This window comes from Canis aureus, chromosome 1, assembly GCF_053574225.1.
Source record: "Canis aureus isolate CA01 chromosome 1, VMU_Caureus_v.1.0, whole genome shotgun sequence".
Taxonomy (NCBI): Eukaryota; Metazoa; Chordata; class Mammalia; order Carnivora; family Canidae; genus Canis; species Canis aureus.
The window spans coordinates 997,471-1,011,376 of NC_135611.1; the positions used below are offsets into that span (position 1 = coordinate 997,471).

Below are 13,906 nucleotides of genomic sequence, written 5' to 3' on the forward strand. Positions count from 1 at the left end.
TAAAATAAAATAAAATAAAATAAAATAAAATAAAATAAAACAGAGATGCAAAGAACTCCAAGGTTCTCTCACTGTAAGACTGTTCCTAAGCAGTATGATCTACCCAAGGTTTCCACTTATATCTCCCCCATCCTTTTATTTGCAAATGGACTTTCAGTCATAGTCTGTTATTAAAAGTACTGTTTCTATTTTTGTTCATTCAAAAAATATTTATTAAAAATATAGATGTAAAAATATATATATATATATAGATGTATCTGTTACACACCTATGCACCAGACCACAATTCTGATCACAGGTAATACCATCAATGAACAAAACAAGAGGTCCTTGTCTTCTTTCATTCAAGTGGGGGAGAAAGATACCTGGTACCTGATGTTATTTTAGAAATATAATAAAATAATATCAGGTACCATGAGAGCTCTGAAGTACAACAGAGTTGGTAAGCCAGGAGAGCACAGGGAAGGCAGCATTTCAGAGGGAAGAGCTCTCTGAGGTGGCAATGTCTCAACAGAAAATTACCTGCAACCTTTTAGAAATTAGTATTTGTCTACATGAGGGCAAAAATAAATTCTGGCCATTAATGAGGATCCTGGTAATTATTAGTCTCAGTATTAGGCCACCTTTTTATAAATAAAATCAATCTGGCTGAAAGTCTGAGATTTGAAAATTAAGAAACCAAACCCTTCCAAGGCCAATACTGTGAACTGAATTGTTCACAAGTCTAAAAAAAAAAGTCAAAGTAGACACGGTCCTTATTTTGATAGTTATGAATAAAACAAACATGCACAGAACTACCAGTGGCTACTTTTGGCATATCCATCCGATGGATTATTGCATAATCATTAAAAATTATGAGGATGAGGGGCGCCTGGGTGACTCGGTTGACTGAGCATCTGCCTTCAGCTCAGGTCATGATCCCAGGACCTTGGGAGCCTTGCCGAGCAGGGAGCTGGCTTCTCCCTCTGCCCCCTTCTCCTGATCGTTCTCTCTCTCTCTCAAATAAATAAATCTTAAAAAAAAAAAAAAAAAAAGAACTACCAATGGCTTTAAGAATACACATCAAGGGATCCCTGGGTGGCGCAGCGGTTTGGCACCTGCCTTTGGCCCAGGGCGCGATCCTGGAGACTTGGGATCGAATCCCACGTCGGGCTCCCAGTGCATGGAGCCTGCTTCTCCCTCTGCCTATGTCTCTGCCTCTCTCTCTCTCTCTGTATGACTATCATAAATAAATAAAAATTAAAAAAAAAAAAAAAGAATACACATCAAGCCTCACTCCACAATTTCTATTTCTTAACTTGAAAATATATAGCTGGCAATAGAGCCTCAAGTTAATAAGAAAGAAAATTAAGAGAACATAACTTATCAGAGTATGACTGTGACCTTAATTTTTAAACTTTTGTTAAAATTACATATATTAAATTCACAAAGCAGAAAAGCCCCATCACATGAATCCCCATTTGGTAATTACTCCAACCATCTAGGGAATTAAGTCAGGGTCTTCTTCGGCTAAAATAACAAATAATTCAACACATTCCCTTCGATCAAAACAAGATCAAAAACAAACATATTTGATAACTAGTAACTATAAAAAGCACCACCTAAAAGTAACTTTTAAAAACTTGAATAGGGATCCCTGGGTGGCGCAGCGGTTTAGCCCAGGGCGCGATCCTGGAGACCCGGGATCGAATCCCACGTCGGGCTCCCCGTGCATGGAGCCTGCTTCTCCATCTGCCTATGTCTCTGCCTCTCTCTCTCTGTGTGTGTGACTATCATAAATAAATAAAAATTAAAAAAAAAAAGACTTTAAAAACTTGAATAGCTTAAAATAGCTCAGTTTAAAAAAGACATAAAAGAATACTTCTTGGGCAGCCTGGGTGGCTCAGCAGTCTATTAGCACCGCCTTCAGCCCAGGGCGTAATCCTGGGGATGCAAGGTCGAGTCCCATGTCAGGCTCACTGCATGAGACCTGCTTTTCCCTCTGCTCTGTGTCCCTGCCTCTCTCTCTCTGTGTGTCTCTCATGAATAAATAAATAAAATCTTAAAAAAAAAAGGCAGCCCAGGTGGCTCAGCGGTTTAGCGCTGCCTTCAGCCCAGGGACTGATCCCAGCGCGGGATGGAGTCCCACATCAGGATTCCTGCATGGAGCCTGCTCCTCCCTCTGTGTCTCTGCCTCTTTCTCTCTCTCTCTCTCTCTGTGTCTCTCATGAATAAATAAATAAAATCTTTAAAAAAAAAAGATTATTTCTTGCAGGGCTGGTTTAGTGTCACAAACTCTTGTTAGTTTTCATCTAGGAAGCTCTTCATCTCTCCTATTCTAAATGACAGCCTTGCTAGAGAGTATTCTTGGCTGCAGATTTTTCCCATTCAGCACCTTGAAATAAGAACTAATGATGCTCAAAAAAAAAGAACTAATGATGCTCTCAAACAGTCATCTGAAATACTAGCAATTTCCACCTTGAGGAACCTTACTCATTCCTCAAACACTCTAAAATCACCTCCATAAAGCCAACCCTACATCACTGATATTACTGTCTTCTCTTAATCTCACTTATGGACTCTTACCTTCAGCAATTCCTTGCAGCTGTCAAGCCCAATATCCACAAGAATGCCTTTCACCTTTTTTCGTACCTTCCTGATGTTGTCAAGATTTTCCACAGGAATTTGAAACATTTTTTAATTTTTCCTTGAAAAAAGAAAAAAGAAAAGAAAACTGAGTACCTATATCTACATCTACATATTTAACAGAGCTGGCAAAATAGTAATTTTCAGGGTGCCTGGGTGGCACAGTCAGTTGGTTGTCCGACTCTTGGTTTCAGCTCAGGTTGTGACCTTGGGGTCGTGAGATGGAGCCCCACATGACGCTCCATGCTCGGCATGGAGTCTGCCTCAGGCTCTCCCCCTCTGCCCATCCCTACCTCACATACATGCATGCTCAAATCCTCTCTCAAATAAATAAATCTTAAAAAAAAAAAAGAGTAATTTTCAACAAATTATGCTAGGACAACTACATATCCACATGCCAAAGAATGAAGTTGGGAATTTCCTTTCATTACACGCAAAAATTAACTCAAAATGGATCATACGTCTCCATGTAAGAGCTTAAACTTTGAATCTCTTAAAAGAAAACAGGCATAAATTTTCATGGCCTTGGATTTGGCAATGGACCCTTAGATAAGACACCAAAAACCAACTAACAACTAAAGAAAAAGAGATAAGTTGGATTTCATCGAATATAACACTTTTACACCTCAAAGGAAACCATCAAAAAAGCAAAAAAAAAAAAGAAGAAAAGAAACCGCAAAACAAGAAGAAACATTTGCAAATCATATTTCTGATCAGGAACTTAACATCCAGGGATCCCTGGGTGGCGCAGCGGTTAGGCGCCTGCCTTTGGCCCAGGATCGAATCCCACATTGGGCTCCCGGTGCATGGAGCCTTCTTCTCCCTCTGCCTGTGTCTCTGCCTCTCTCTCTCTCTGTGTGACTATCATAAATAAATAAAAATTAAAAAAAAAAAAAAAGGAACTTACATCCAGAATATATAAAGAAAACAACTCTTATAACTCAATAATTAAAAGACAACCCAACTTAAAAATGGGCAAAAGAGGGGCACCTGGGTGGCACTGCCAGTCAAGTGTCCACCTCTTGGTTTCAGCTCAGGTCGTGATCTCAGGGTCGTGAGATGGAGCCCCACATCAGGCTCTGTGCTCAGTCTGCTTGAGATTCTCTCTCCCCACCTTTGCCCTTCCTGCTCATACTCTCTAAAAAAAATAATAAATCTTAAAAAAAAGATGATGGGCAAAAAATTTGAATATTTCTCCAAAGATAATATACAAATGCTGTTAAGCACATAAAAAGATGCTAAACAACATTAGCTGTGGGGAAATGAAACTCAAAACCACAGTGAAATATGTAACTATACCTACTAAGAGGACTATAATATAAAAAAAAAGAAGAAAAAAGAAAAAACACAAGTGTTGGAAAGGATGTGGAACAACTGAATCTCTCATATGTTGTGGTAGTTAAAGTAAAACAGTGCAGCCACTTTGGAAAACAGTCTGGCAGTTCCTCAAAAGATGAAATATATAGGTGCTATATGAACCATCAATTTCACCCAAGAGAAATTAAAAACATGCATTCAAACAAAAACTTCTGCTGTTCACAGCAGTATTATTCACAAGAGCCAAAAAGTGGAAACAATCCACATGTCCATCAACTGATGAATGAATAAATAAAACATGGTATATCCACACAATGAAATATTTGGCCAAAAAAGAAATGAAGTACTGACACGTTTGCTATGATGTGGATTTCCCCTGAGGAAGATTATGCTAAGTGAAATACATGTTGTATTTCATATAAAGTGTTCAGGGCAAATTTATGGAGACAGAAAATAGAATACTAGTTGTCCCAGTTGCCTAGGGCTGAGGAGGACTGGAAGGTGATGAGTAAGGGGAACAGGACGTTAGAATAATGACAATGTTCTAAAAAATCAACTGTGGTGATGTATGCACAACTCTCTGAATATACTAAACACCAGTGAACTATAATTATATATACACACACACATATACACTTTAAACAGATAAACTGGGGCAGCCCGGATGGCTCAGCAGTTTAGCACCACCTTCAAGCCCAGGGCCTGATCCTGGAGACCCAGGATCGAGTCCCGTGTCGGGCTTCCTGCGTGGAACCTGCTTCTCCCTCTGCCTGTGTCTCTGCCTCTCTTTCTCTGTCTCTCATGAATAAATAAATAATCTTTTTTTAAATAAATAAGCAGGTGAACTGTATGGTTTTAAATTATATTTCCATAAAGCTGTTTTTAAAGTATCTGAAAAGGCATAAAATTAAACTAAATCCTGTGGTACTTGATCAGAATGTAGGTATGACTGTATTGTTTTTAATACATACATAAAAGATACAGTTGTAAACCTGTACATATATATTCCATAGCTCTGTCTACTAAGAGAGTCTAGAGGCAGTGACATACTCCAATAACAGTGAGCACTCCTAAAGCCCAAATCTTACTCTTTTCTTTTCTTTTTTTAAAGATTTATTTATTTACTTGAAAGACAGAATGAGAGCAAGTGGGTTCAGGGAGGGGCAGAGGGAGAATATCAAGCAGATGAGGCACCAAGCAGAGCCCCACATGGGCTTGATCTCATGACCCTGAGATCAGGACCTGAGCCAAAACCAAGAGCTGGATGTTTAACTGACTGTGCCACCCAGGCACCCCCCTCCCCCCCAGATCTTACTTTCTAAATACCACTTTCCACAAAGAACCAGGACTCCTTAGAAAAATGGTTGATTCTAGGGCTGAAGCATGGAAAAGATAAGACAAGCCAAGACTGTCCTACACCAGAAATAAGCAAGTTGTTCAAAGAATGGTGAGACATGTCAAAAGGACTCAAAAGAAACCAGCTTAAAGAAGTTCCCACTGGGGATCCCTGGGTGGCTCAGCGGTTTAGTGTCTGCCTTCCGCCCAGGGCGTGGTCCTAGAGTCCCAGGATCAAGTCCCGCATTAGGCTCCCTACATGGAGCCTGCTTCTCCCTCTGTCTGTATCTTTGCCTGCCTCTCCCCCTACCCCCGCCCCTTCTCTGGTCTCTGGTGAATAAATAAATAAAATCTTAAAAAAAAAAAAAAAAAAAAAGTTCCCACCACCCAAATATAAGACAATTTGGGCAAAAAATAAATGACAGTAATAGATTTCAACCTGTGTACTACAAAGCTGTGGTCATCAAGACAGTGTGGTACTGGCACAAAAACAGACACATAGATCAATGGAACAGAATAGAGAACCCAGAAGTGGACCCTGAACTTTATGGTCAACTAATATTCGATAAAGGAGGAAAGACTATCCACTGGAAGACAGTCTCTTCAATAAATGGTGCTGGGAAAATTGGACATCCACATGCAGAAGAATGAAACTAGACCACTCTCTTGCACCATACACAAAGATAAACTCAAAATGGATGAAAGATCTAAATGTGAGACAAGATTCCATCAAAATCCTAGAGAAGAACACAGGCAACACCCTTTTTGAACTCGGCCACAGTAACTTCTTGCAAGATACATCCACGAAGGCAAAAGAAACAAAAGCAAAAATGAACTATTGGGACTTCATCAAGATAAGAAGCTTTTGCACAGCAAAGGATACAGTCAACAAAACTCAAAGACAACCTACAGAATGGGAGAAGATATTTGAAAATGACATATCAGATAAAGGGCTAGTTTCCAAGATCTATAAAGAACTTATCAAACTCAACACCAAAGAAACAAACAATCCAATCATGAAATGGGCAAAAGACATGAAGAGAAATCTCACAGAGGAAGACATAGACATGGCCAACATGCACATGAGAAAATGCTCTGCATCACTTGCCATCAGGGAAATACAAATCAAAACCACAATGAGATCCCACCTCACACCAGTGAGAATGGGGAAAATTAACAAGGCAGGAAACAACAAATGTTGGAGAGGATGCGGAGAAAAGGGAACCCTCTTGCACTGTTGGTGGGAATGTGAACTGGTGCAGCCACTCTGGAAAACTGTGTGGAGGTTCCTCAAACAGTTAAAAATAGACCTGCCCTACGACCCAGCAATTGCACTGTTGGGGATTTACCCCAAAGATACAAATGCAATGAAACGCCGGGACACCTGCACGCCGATGTTTATAGCAGCAATGGCCACGATAGCCAAACTGTGGAAGGAGCCTCGGTGTCCAACGAAAGATGAGTGGATAAAGAAGATGTGGTTTATGTATACAATGGAATATTACTCAGCTATTAGAAATGACAAATACCCACCATTTGCTTCAACGTGGATGGAACTGAAGGGTATTATGCTGAGTGAAGTAAGCCAGTCGGAGAAGGACAAACATTATATGTTCTCATTCATTTGGGGAATATAAATAATAGTGAAAAGGAATATAAGGGAAGGGGGAAGAAATGTGTGGGAAATATCAGAAAGGGAGACAGAACGTAAAGACTGCTAACTCTGGGAAACGAACTAAGGGTGTTGGAGGGGGAGGAGGGCGGGGGGTGGGAGTGAATGGGTGACGGGCACTGGGGGTCATTCTGTATGTTAGTAAATCGAACACCAATAAAAAATAAATTAAAAAAAAAAAAAAAACTTCTTAAACTCAACACCCAAGAAACAAACAATCCAATCATGAAATGGGCAAAAGACATGAAGAGAAATCTCACAGAGGAAGACATAGACATGGCCAACATGCACATGAGAAAATGCTCTGCATCACTTGCCATCAGGGAAATACAAATCAAAACCACAATGAGATACCACCTCACACCAGTGAGAATGGGGAAAATTAATAAGGCAGGAAACCACAAATGTTGGAGAGGATGTGGAGAAAAGGGGAACCCTCCTGCACTGTTGGTGGGAATGTGAACTGGTGCAGCGGCTCTGGAAAACTGTGTGGAGGTTCCTCAAAGAGTTAAAAATAGACCTGCCCTACGACCCAGCAATTGCACTGCTGGGGATTTACCCCAAAGATTCAGATGCAATGAAATGCTGGGACACCTGCACCCCGATGTTTATAGCAGCAATGTCCACAATAGCCAAACTGTGGAAGGAGCCTCGGTGTCCATCGAAAGATGAATGGATAAAGAAGATGTGGTTTATGTATACAATGGAATATTACTCAGCCATTAGAAACGACAAATACCCACCATTTGCTTCAACGTGGATGGAACTGGAGGGTATTATGCTGAGTGAAATAAGTCAATCGGAGAAGGACGACATTATATGGTCTCATTCATTTGGGGAATATAAATAATAGTGAAAGGGAATATAAGGGAAGGGAGAAGAAATGTGTGGGAAATATCAGAAAGGGAGACAGAACATAAAGACTCCTAACTCTGGGAAACGAACTAGGGGTGGTGGGAGGGGAGGAGGGCGGGGGGTGGGGGTGAATGGGTGATGGGCACTGAGGGGGACACTTGACGGGATGAGCACTGGGTGTTATTCTGTATGTTGGTAAATTGAACACCAATAAAAAATTAATTTATTAAAAAAACAGATTACCACCTATGGCACTGAATTTTTCAAAACACAATGCAACAGTACTTCCCATCCCACATGCTCTTTTGCAATATCAGTGCCCAGGACCTTGGGCACCTGGGTGGCTCTGTCAGTCAAGCGTCTGACTCTTGATTTTGGCTCAGGTGTGAGCTCAGAGTTATGAGATCGAGCCCCACATTGGGCACTGCACTGGGCACTGCTTCACATTCTCTCTCACCCTCTCCCTCTCTCTCCGCACATGCTCTAATAAATAAGTAAATCTTTAAAAAAATATATATGATCTTGACAATTCTCCCCCAAAGTGGGGCACTTATGCCTCACCCCTTAAACTTGGGCAGAACTCTGTGGCTGACTCAACCCATAAAGTATGGCAGAGGTCATGCCATGTGACTTCCAAGACTAGAGCAAGCTTCTGCTCACTCTCTGAGCACCATCACCTTGGAATCCAGACACCATGTCATGAAGCAGCTCAATTAGCCCACATGGAGAGACCATACAGAGATGTTCCAACCTCAACCACCAGACAAGTAAGTGAAGACACTTCTAGACACCTGGCTCTCAAGTCACCTCAGCCTTGGAGTCTTCCTAGATGAGGAACAGAAATAAGCCATTTCCCCTGCTCCAGTCTGAACTCTAGATTCAAAGAATTACTGAATTTTAACCAAATGCTTTATTCTACAAGATTGTGGCGTGATTTGGTAATCATCAACATGGTGATAAAAATTAAATATATTGAAAATCTGATGAGGAGTGGGATATGTACATGATTTCCAAGCACCTCCCTAAAATTACTTAATAATTAAGTAAGGGGTGCCGTAAGTGCCTCAGTTGGTTAAGCATCCAATTCCTGATTTCAGCCCAGGTCATAATCTCAGAGTTGTGAGGTCATGCACTGAGTCAGGCTCCACACTGGGCATGGAGTTTGCTTGAGAGTCTCTCTTTCCCCCTCTCTCTGTCCCTCCTCATCCTCTAAATAAATAAGTAAATAAATACCAAAGGAAGAAGAGTAATTCACAGAAGTCTGGTAGACTTCTCAGCCCAAATTAATAGACACTGCACAAAATAACTAGCCTATACTATTCCAAAGTGTTCAGACCATACAAGGTAGCACTATTCATAACAGCCAAAACATGGAAATTGAAATGTCCTTCAAATGGTAAATGGATAAACACAATGTGGTATACCCATACAACAGAATGCTTCTTGGCATTAAAAACGAGGTACTGGGGATCCCTGGATGGCTCAGTGGTTTACCACCTGCCTTCAGCCCAGGGCGTGATCCTGGAGTCCCAGGATCGAGTTCCACATCGAGCTCCCTGCATGGAGCTTCCTTCTCCCTCTGCCTGTGTCTCTGCCTCTGTGTGTCTCTCATGAATAAATAAATAAAATCTTAAAAACAAAAACAAGCAAACAAACAAAAAAACTAGGTACTGACACACACCACAAATGAATTCAAAAGCATCATGCTAAGTGAAAGAAGCCAGATGCTAAAGTCCTCACGTCATCTGACTCCACTTATGTGAAATATTCAGAAGAGACAACACTACAGCGATAGAAGGTAGGTTAGCAGTTGGCTGGGAATGAAAACAGGTTTTTTGGAGTGTACCAGAAATGTTCTTTCATTAGACTATATAATTCGACATGAATTACACACTTTAAATATATATATACATGGAAGGAAAACTACAGAACTGTTTCCCGCTGAAAGAGACTAAAAATGAGTAAATACAATGTGCAATTCTAAGTTAATTCTTTTACTAGAAATAGTATTGGAACACTGGAAAAATTTCAATGGAATCTGAGGATTTGATGATAATTATTCATTTCCTGATTCTGATGGTTTTATTCTGGATATGTAGGAGACTGCTCTTATTGTAGGAAACAGACAATATTTGGGGTAATGTGGCATCTTGCTTAGCTAATTTCTTTTAAATGTTTCAGGAGAAAAAGTTCTTTGTATTATATTTGCAACTTTCTATAAGTCTGCAACTATTTCAAAGTTTTTTTAATATGTAAGCTATCACACTAAAAAAATCAAGTTCAAGTTAAAAAACATCAGGTTAAAATAACGAATGCCAATCTTACTAACAGAACGGTAACTTTTAAAGATTGATAATATCCACTAGCAGTGAAACTAAGTGGAAAAATCATAATTTCTACATGTTCAGAAGCAGTCTGGCCATATTTCCCAAGATTTTAAATGACAACATCTGTGAGTCAGCAATTCCACTTTTACACTCCTCTTGTCACCCCTCTTCCCGCACTGCATGCCTGGTGCCCCTCAGAGTTTATGCTTCTTGCATGGCACCCTGTTGCAATGATCCATTTATATATCTATTTCTTCTATTAGGTTAAACTCCTCCAGGGTAGGAATCATGTTTTCTTTGCATGGGGCCGATCACAGAGTATAACATACAGCAAGCGTTCACAATAAATGAACAAAAGAGATAAAAATAAAACAGGAATCATAAGACGTGTGGGAAGCACTATAAAGGTTGAAAATGGCTATGGGAGGGTTTACAGTTGGAGCCCAAGACAGTCTAGGTGAACAGATCAGAACCAAAAAAGGACCAAGGTAAAGGAAAAAAAAGTATCCATATATTTGACCAAAGGTAAATAAAACCAAAGAGGCAGACTGGAATCAAATGGGTGGGGCAGAGGGAGGAAGGGTTAACCTGTAAGAGGGAGGAATTCCCAGTAGGTACAAGGGAAACAAAAAGTTTCTGAAAAGCTAATTTGGAGTGAGTTTTCCAAATCTCATCATCTATGTCAAAAGTATATTTTAGGTTCAGTAGAAGGAGAGACTGAAGGATCATTTAGCACTTTGTAATGGAAGAACATTAAATCCTAAGAAATAAAGTTAAAAATCATAAAATTATTAAAAATTTTAATGCACATATGGGTTCTAGGCCTCAAAAGCCTCACCTGGGAGCGCCTGGTGCCTCAGCAGGTTGGGCGTCTGACTCTTAATCTCAGGGTCATGAGTTCAAGCCCCACAGCCTCACTAACTGAAGAGCTGTCCAGCACCTCATGAGGGTGTTCCTAAAAGCTAAACACAAGGTCACTTTCAAGCCCACACTGGCTTCTTCAGCCAGAGCAAGCCTCAATGAAAATCACTGTTAGATGCTTTCTACTCAACTCTATTTGCTTTCATTTCATCCTTAAAGTTCCATCTGTTCTCCACCCTTTGGAGTTCTCCTTTTCCCCAGAGCTGACTGTTAAACAGACCTGTCCAAGGTTAAGACCATCACCCACTTGTATCTGAAACAAGGAAGCAAGCTACATTTACTGCAGGCAAAGAAGGATGGCTTCACATGGTAAGCACTAATCTTGAAACTGGATCTTACCACCGGGTTCTGAGAAGCACAGCATCCGAGCACTAGTGGACTTTGAGAAGCACTAGTTTGGGGATGGGCGCATCATCAGAGGCTGGTTCCCAGAGGCTGTTGCAGCCTGGCTAACTCTCAGGACAGGAAATGAGGCTGTCAGCAACTAGGCCCTGTAGTTACCTGCTGAAGCCTTGGGAGTAGGGCCAAGGAACTGTCTGTCCTTTCCTGAATCTGGAGAACAAGAACTTTGATTCTCAAATGTAAGCACCCCCTTCCCTCACCATTGTTACTGTGGCTCCCAAGCAGGTTAAATGCATACCTTCCTCATTAGGGCACAGCAGCAGAAGGCGGCCGCACGACCCTGTCCACCTAAGTGGTCAATTTTACATTTCCTATCAGTGGGTGATACGCGTGGGCCTCCCCCAAATTCCACTCACTGCACAAGAAAATACGATTTCCCAAGGGAGCACTTACAGTTACTTTTGTTTTTTAGGATCAAGATCACTTAAGATCATTTCATTCTGGAAAAAGTCCACTCCAAAAATGAGTGGTTCAGGTCATCTCACAGGAACTTGGGAGATCGTGTGAAACTGAAGTTATACAGGGATGTGCCAAAAACACCCACACTGCACAGCAGTCTCAGCAGCAGAGTCCGTTAGGGCACGTCCTGGATTCCAACTGGGTCCACAACCACGGGCTGTAGTTAAGTGGTCTGTCCCCGGGGCGGGGACCAGAGGCACCATGACCACCAGCATCCCATGAAGCGTCCGGACCACGGCAGCACACCACTGCACTCTCACAATCCTGCGGCACCGAGCTGCGGCCTCCCAGTGGCCGTGTAGACAGGCCCTAACACGGTGAGACAGCCGGGGTGCGGAACATGGGTCAGGGTCCGGGGCCGCTGCACCCGCCAATGCTGCAAGTGCGCCGGGCAAAGCGGGGTGCCCGCCTTCGTCCGCAGCCCCCAGCAGCCCCCGCCCCCTCCGCCCTCCTCCGCGCGGACGGACCACCTGCACGCAGCCCCGATGCCAGCCCACCGGACGGCACTCGACCGTCACCCCGCCCGCAGCCCGGTAACCGGGGCCTCCGCGGGATATCCCTGCACTCCGTGCCCTGCCGCCCCGGGGGTCGCGTCCGTGCCCCGGCGCCCTCCCCCGCACTGCCGGCCCCTCGGGGCCTCGGGAGGCTGTGAGCACCTTCCGTCCCATCAGGACGCGTGTGAGCAGCACTCCGGCGAGTCTCCCGCTCATACTCGGACACGTCACACCCCGACTCGGATTATGCAAGTGCGCACGGTCCGCACCATCCAGGTCGGCGGGCTCGGCGGAGGCAGCGGGATCGTGGGCGCCGCGGCGCGGGGCGAGCCCGCGAGGGGAGCCCGCCCCGGACCCAGCTCCGCGCCCCCGACCCGCACGGCCGAGCTGGGCGCTCCCGCCGGGCTGCCGCGGGGACAGGCTGCGCGGAGCAAGCGGGCCGCCCTCCCTCCCTTCCCCCGTCGGTCCCTCGGTCGTCCCCTCCCCGCCGCGTCCTGCCCCCGCCCCCCCGCGACCACCCCCGACGCCCACGTGATGCGGAGGGTGACGGCCGCCGTCCCGGGCCGCGAACCCCACGCCGCGACGACCTCGCAGGATTCAGGAGGCGGGAGGCGGGAGGCGGGAGGCGGCCGCCGGCCGCGAGCTGTGGGCGGGGCTGGGCGGGGCGCGGCCGCCGTCGGACTCCGCGGGCCTGGGCCAGGCAGGGCCGGGGGCGTCGCCGCGGGGCTGGGCCTGGGTCGTACCTACCGCTGGGCGCTCGGAGCGCCGCTGCGTCCCCCGTCGCCTCTCGCCGCGCCGCCGTGGCCCGTCGGGGCCCCGCGCTCCCGCCCGCCTCCGCCCCGCGCGGCGGGACCCCCGCCTCGGCGCGCGCCCACCCCCGCGCGACCCCGTCCCCTCCTCCCAGCACGGCCAGAAAGAGAAAATGGCGCTCGATTTGCCTCCGGAAGTGACGCGCGCCCTCATTTGCATGCCAGTACAGCCAGCCAATGGGAGGAGAGTATGCATTGGACCCCCCTGGGCACTGCCCACAGGACCCTTGGGGCCCCTCCCTGAAGCTGGACTGGAAGCTCTGGAGTGGGGGTGGGGGAGGGTCCCTGTTGGAGCCCCCGCCCCCCACCCCTTTCCTGCCACAGTGGGCTGGCCTGCCAGCCTCTCCCTAGCATCTCTGCAAACTCTCTCGAGAGTTTGTGTGGGTGATGACGTCATTGAAGGGGCGGGGCGAGGGCGCCGTCCACCACGTGACCAATCACGTGGGCTCACCAGAGCTTTGACTTCATTTACATGGAATGGGGGTGGAGCTAGTGGCAGGGGCAGGAATGGGAGGCCCCGCCCACATCTCAGAGCCAATGGGAAGCCAGCTGCGAGGAGAATCCTGCGCTGCCATTGGAGGACACAAGTTGGGCTCTCAGAACTTGAACAAGTGTGTCCTTGGACTGATGGGGGCTCCTGACCTCACGATTATTTCCTGAGAAAGTTGTCTCAGTTTCTCTTGAGAAGTC

General features: G+C 45.0%; 1 protein-coding gene across 6 annotated transcripts in view; it reads right to left on the reverse strand.

Annotated features, from left to right (window-relative positions):
* ADNP2 (ADNP homeobox 2) overlaps window positions 1–13,301 on the reverse strand; it is a 33,124-nt gene extending 19,823 nt beyond the window's left edge. The window contains exons 1-4 of one of the 6 annotated variants that reach the window (XM_077869798.1): window positions 13,155–13,253; window positions 11,999–12,222; window positions 10,970–11,093; window positions 2,566–2,686 (exon numbers count right to left, since the gene is read on the reverse strand). In XM_077869798.1, coding sequence (XP_077725924.1) covers window positions 2,566–2,673 — 108 coding nt within the window. In that variant the 5' untranslated portion in view covers window positions 2,674–2,686; window positions 10,970–11,093; window positions 11,999–12,222; window positions 13,155–13,253. The other 5 variants (XM_077869967.1, XM_077869889.1, XM_077869717.1 and 2 more) reach the window with 5 other exon arrangements.
* Between the last annotated feature and the right edge of the window lie 605 nt (window positions 13,302–13,906).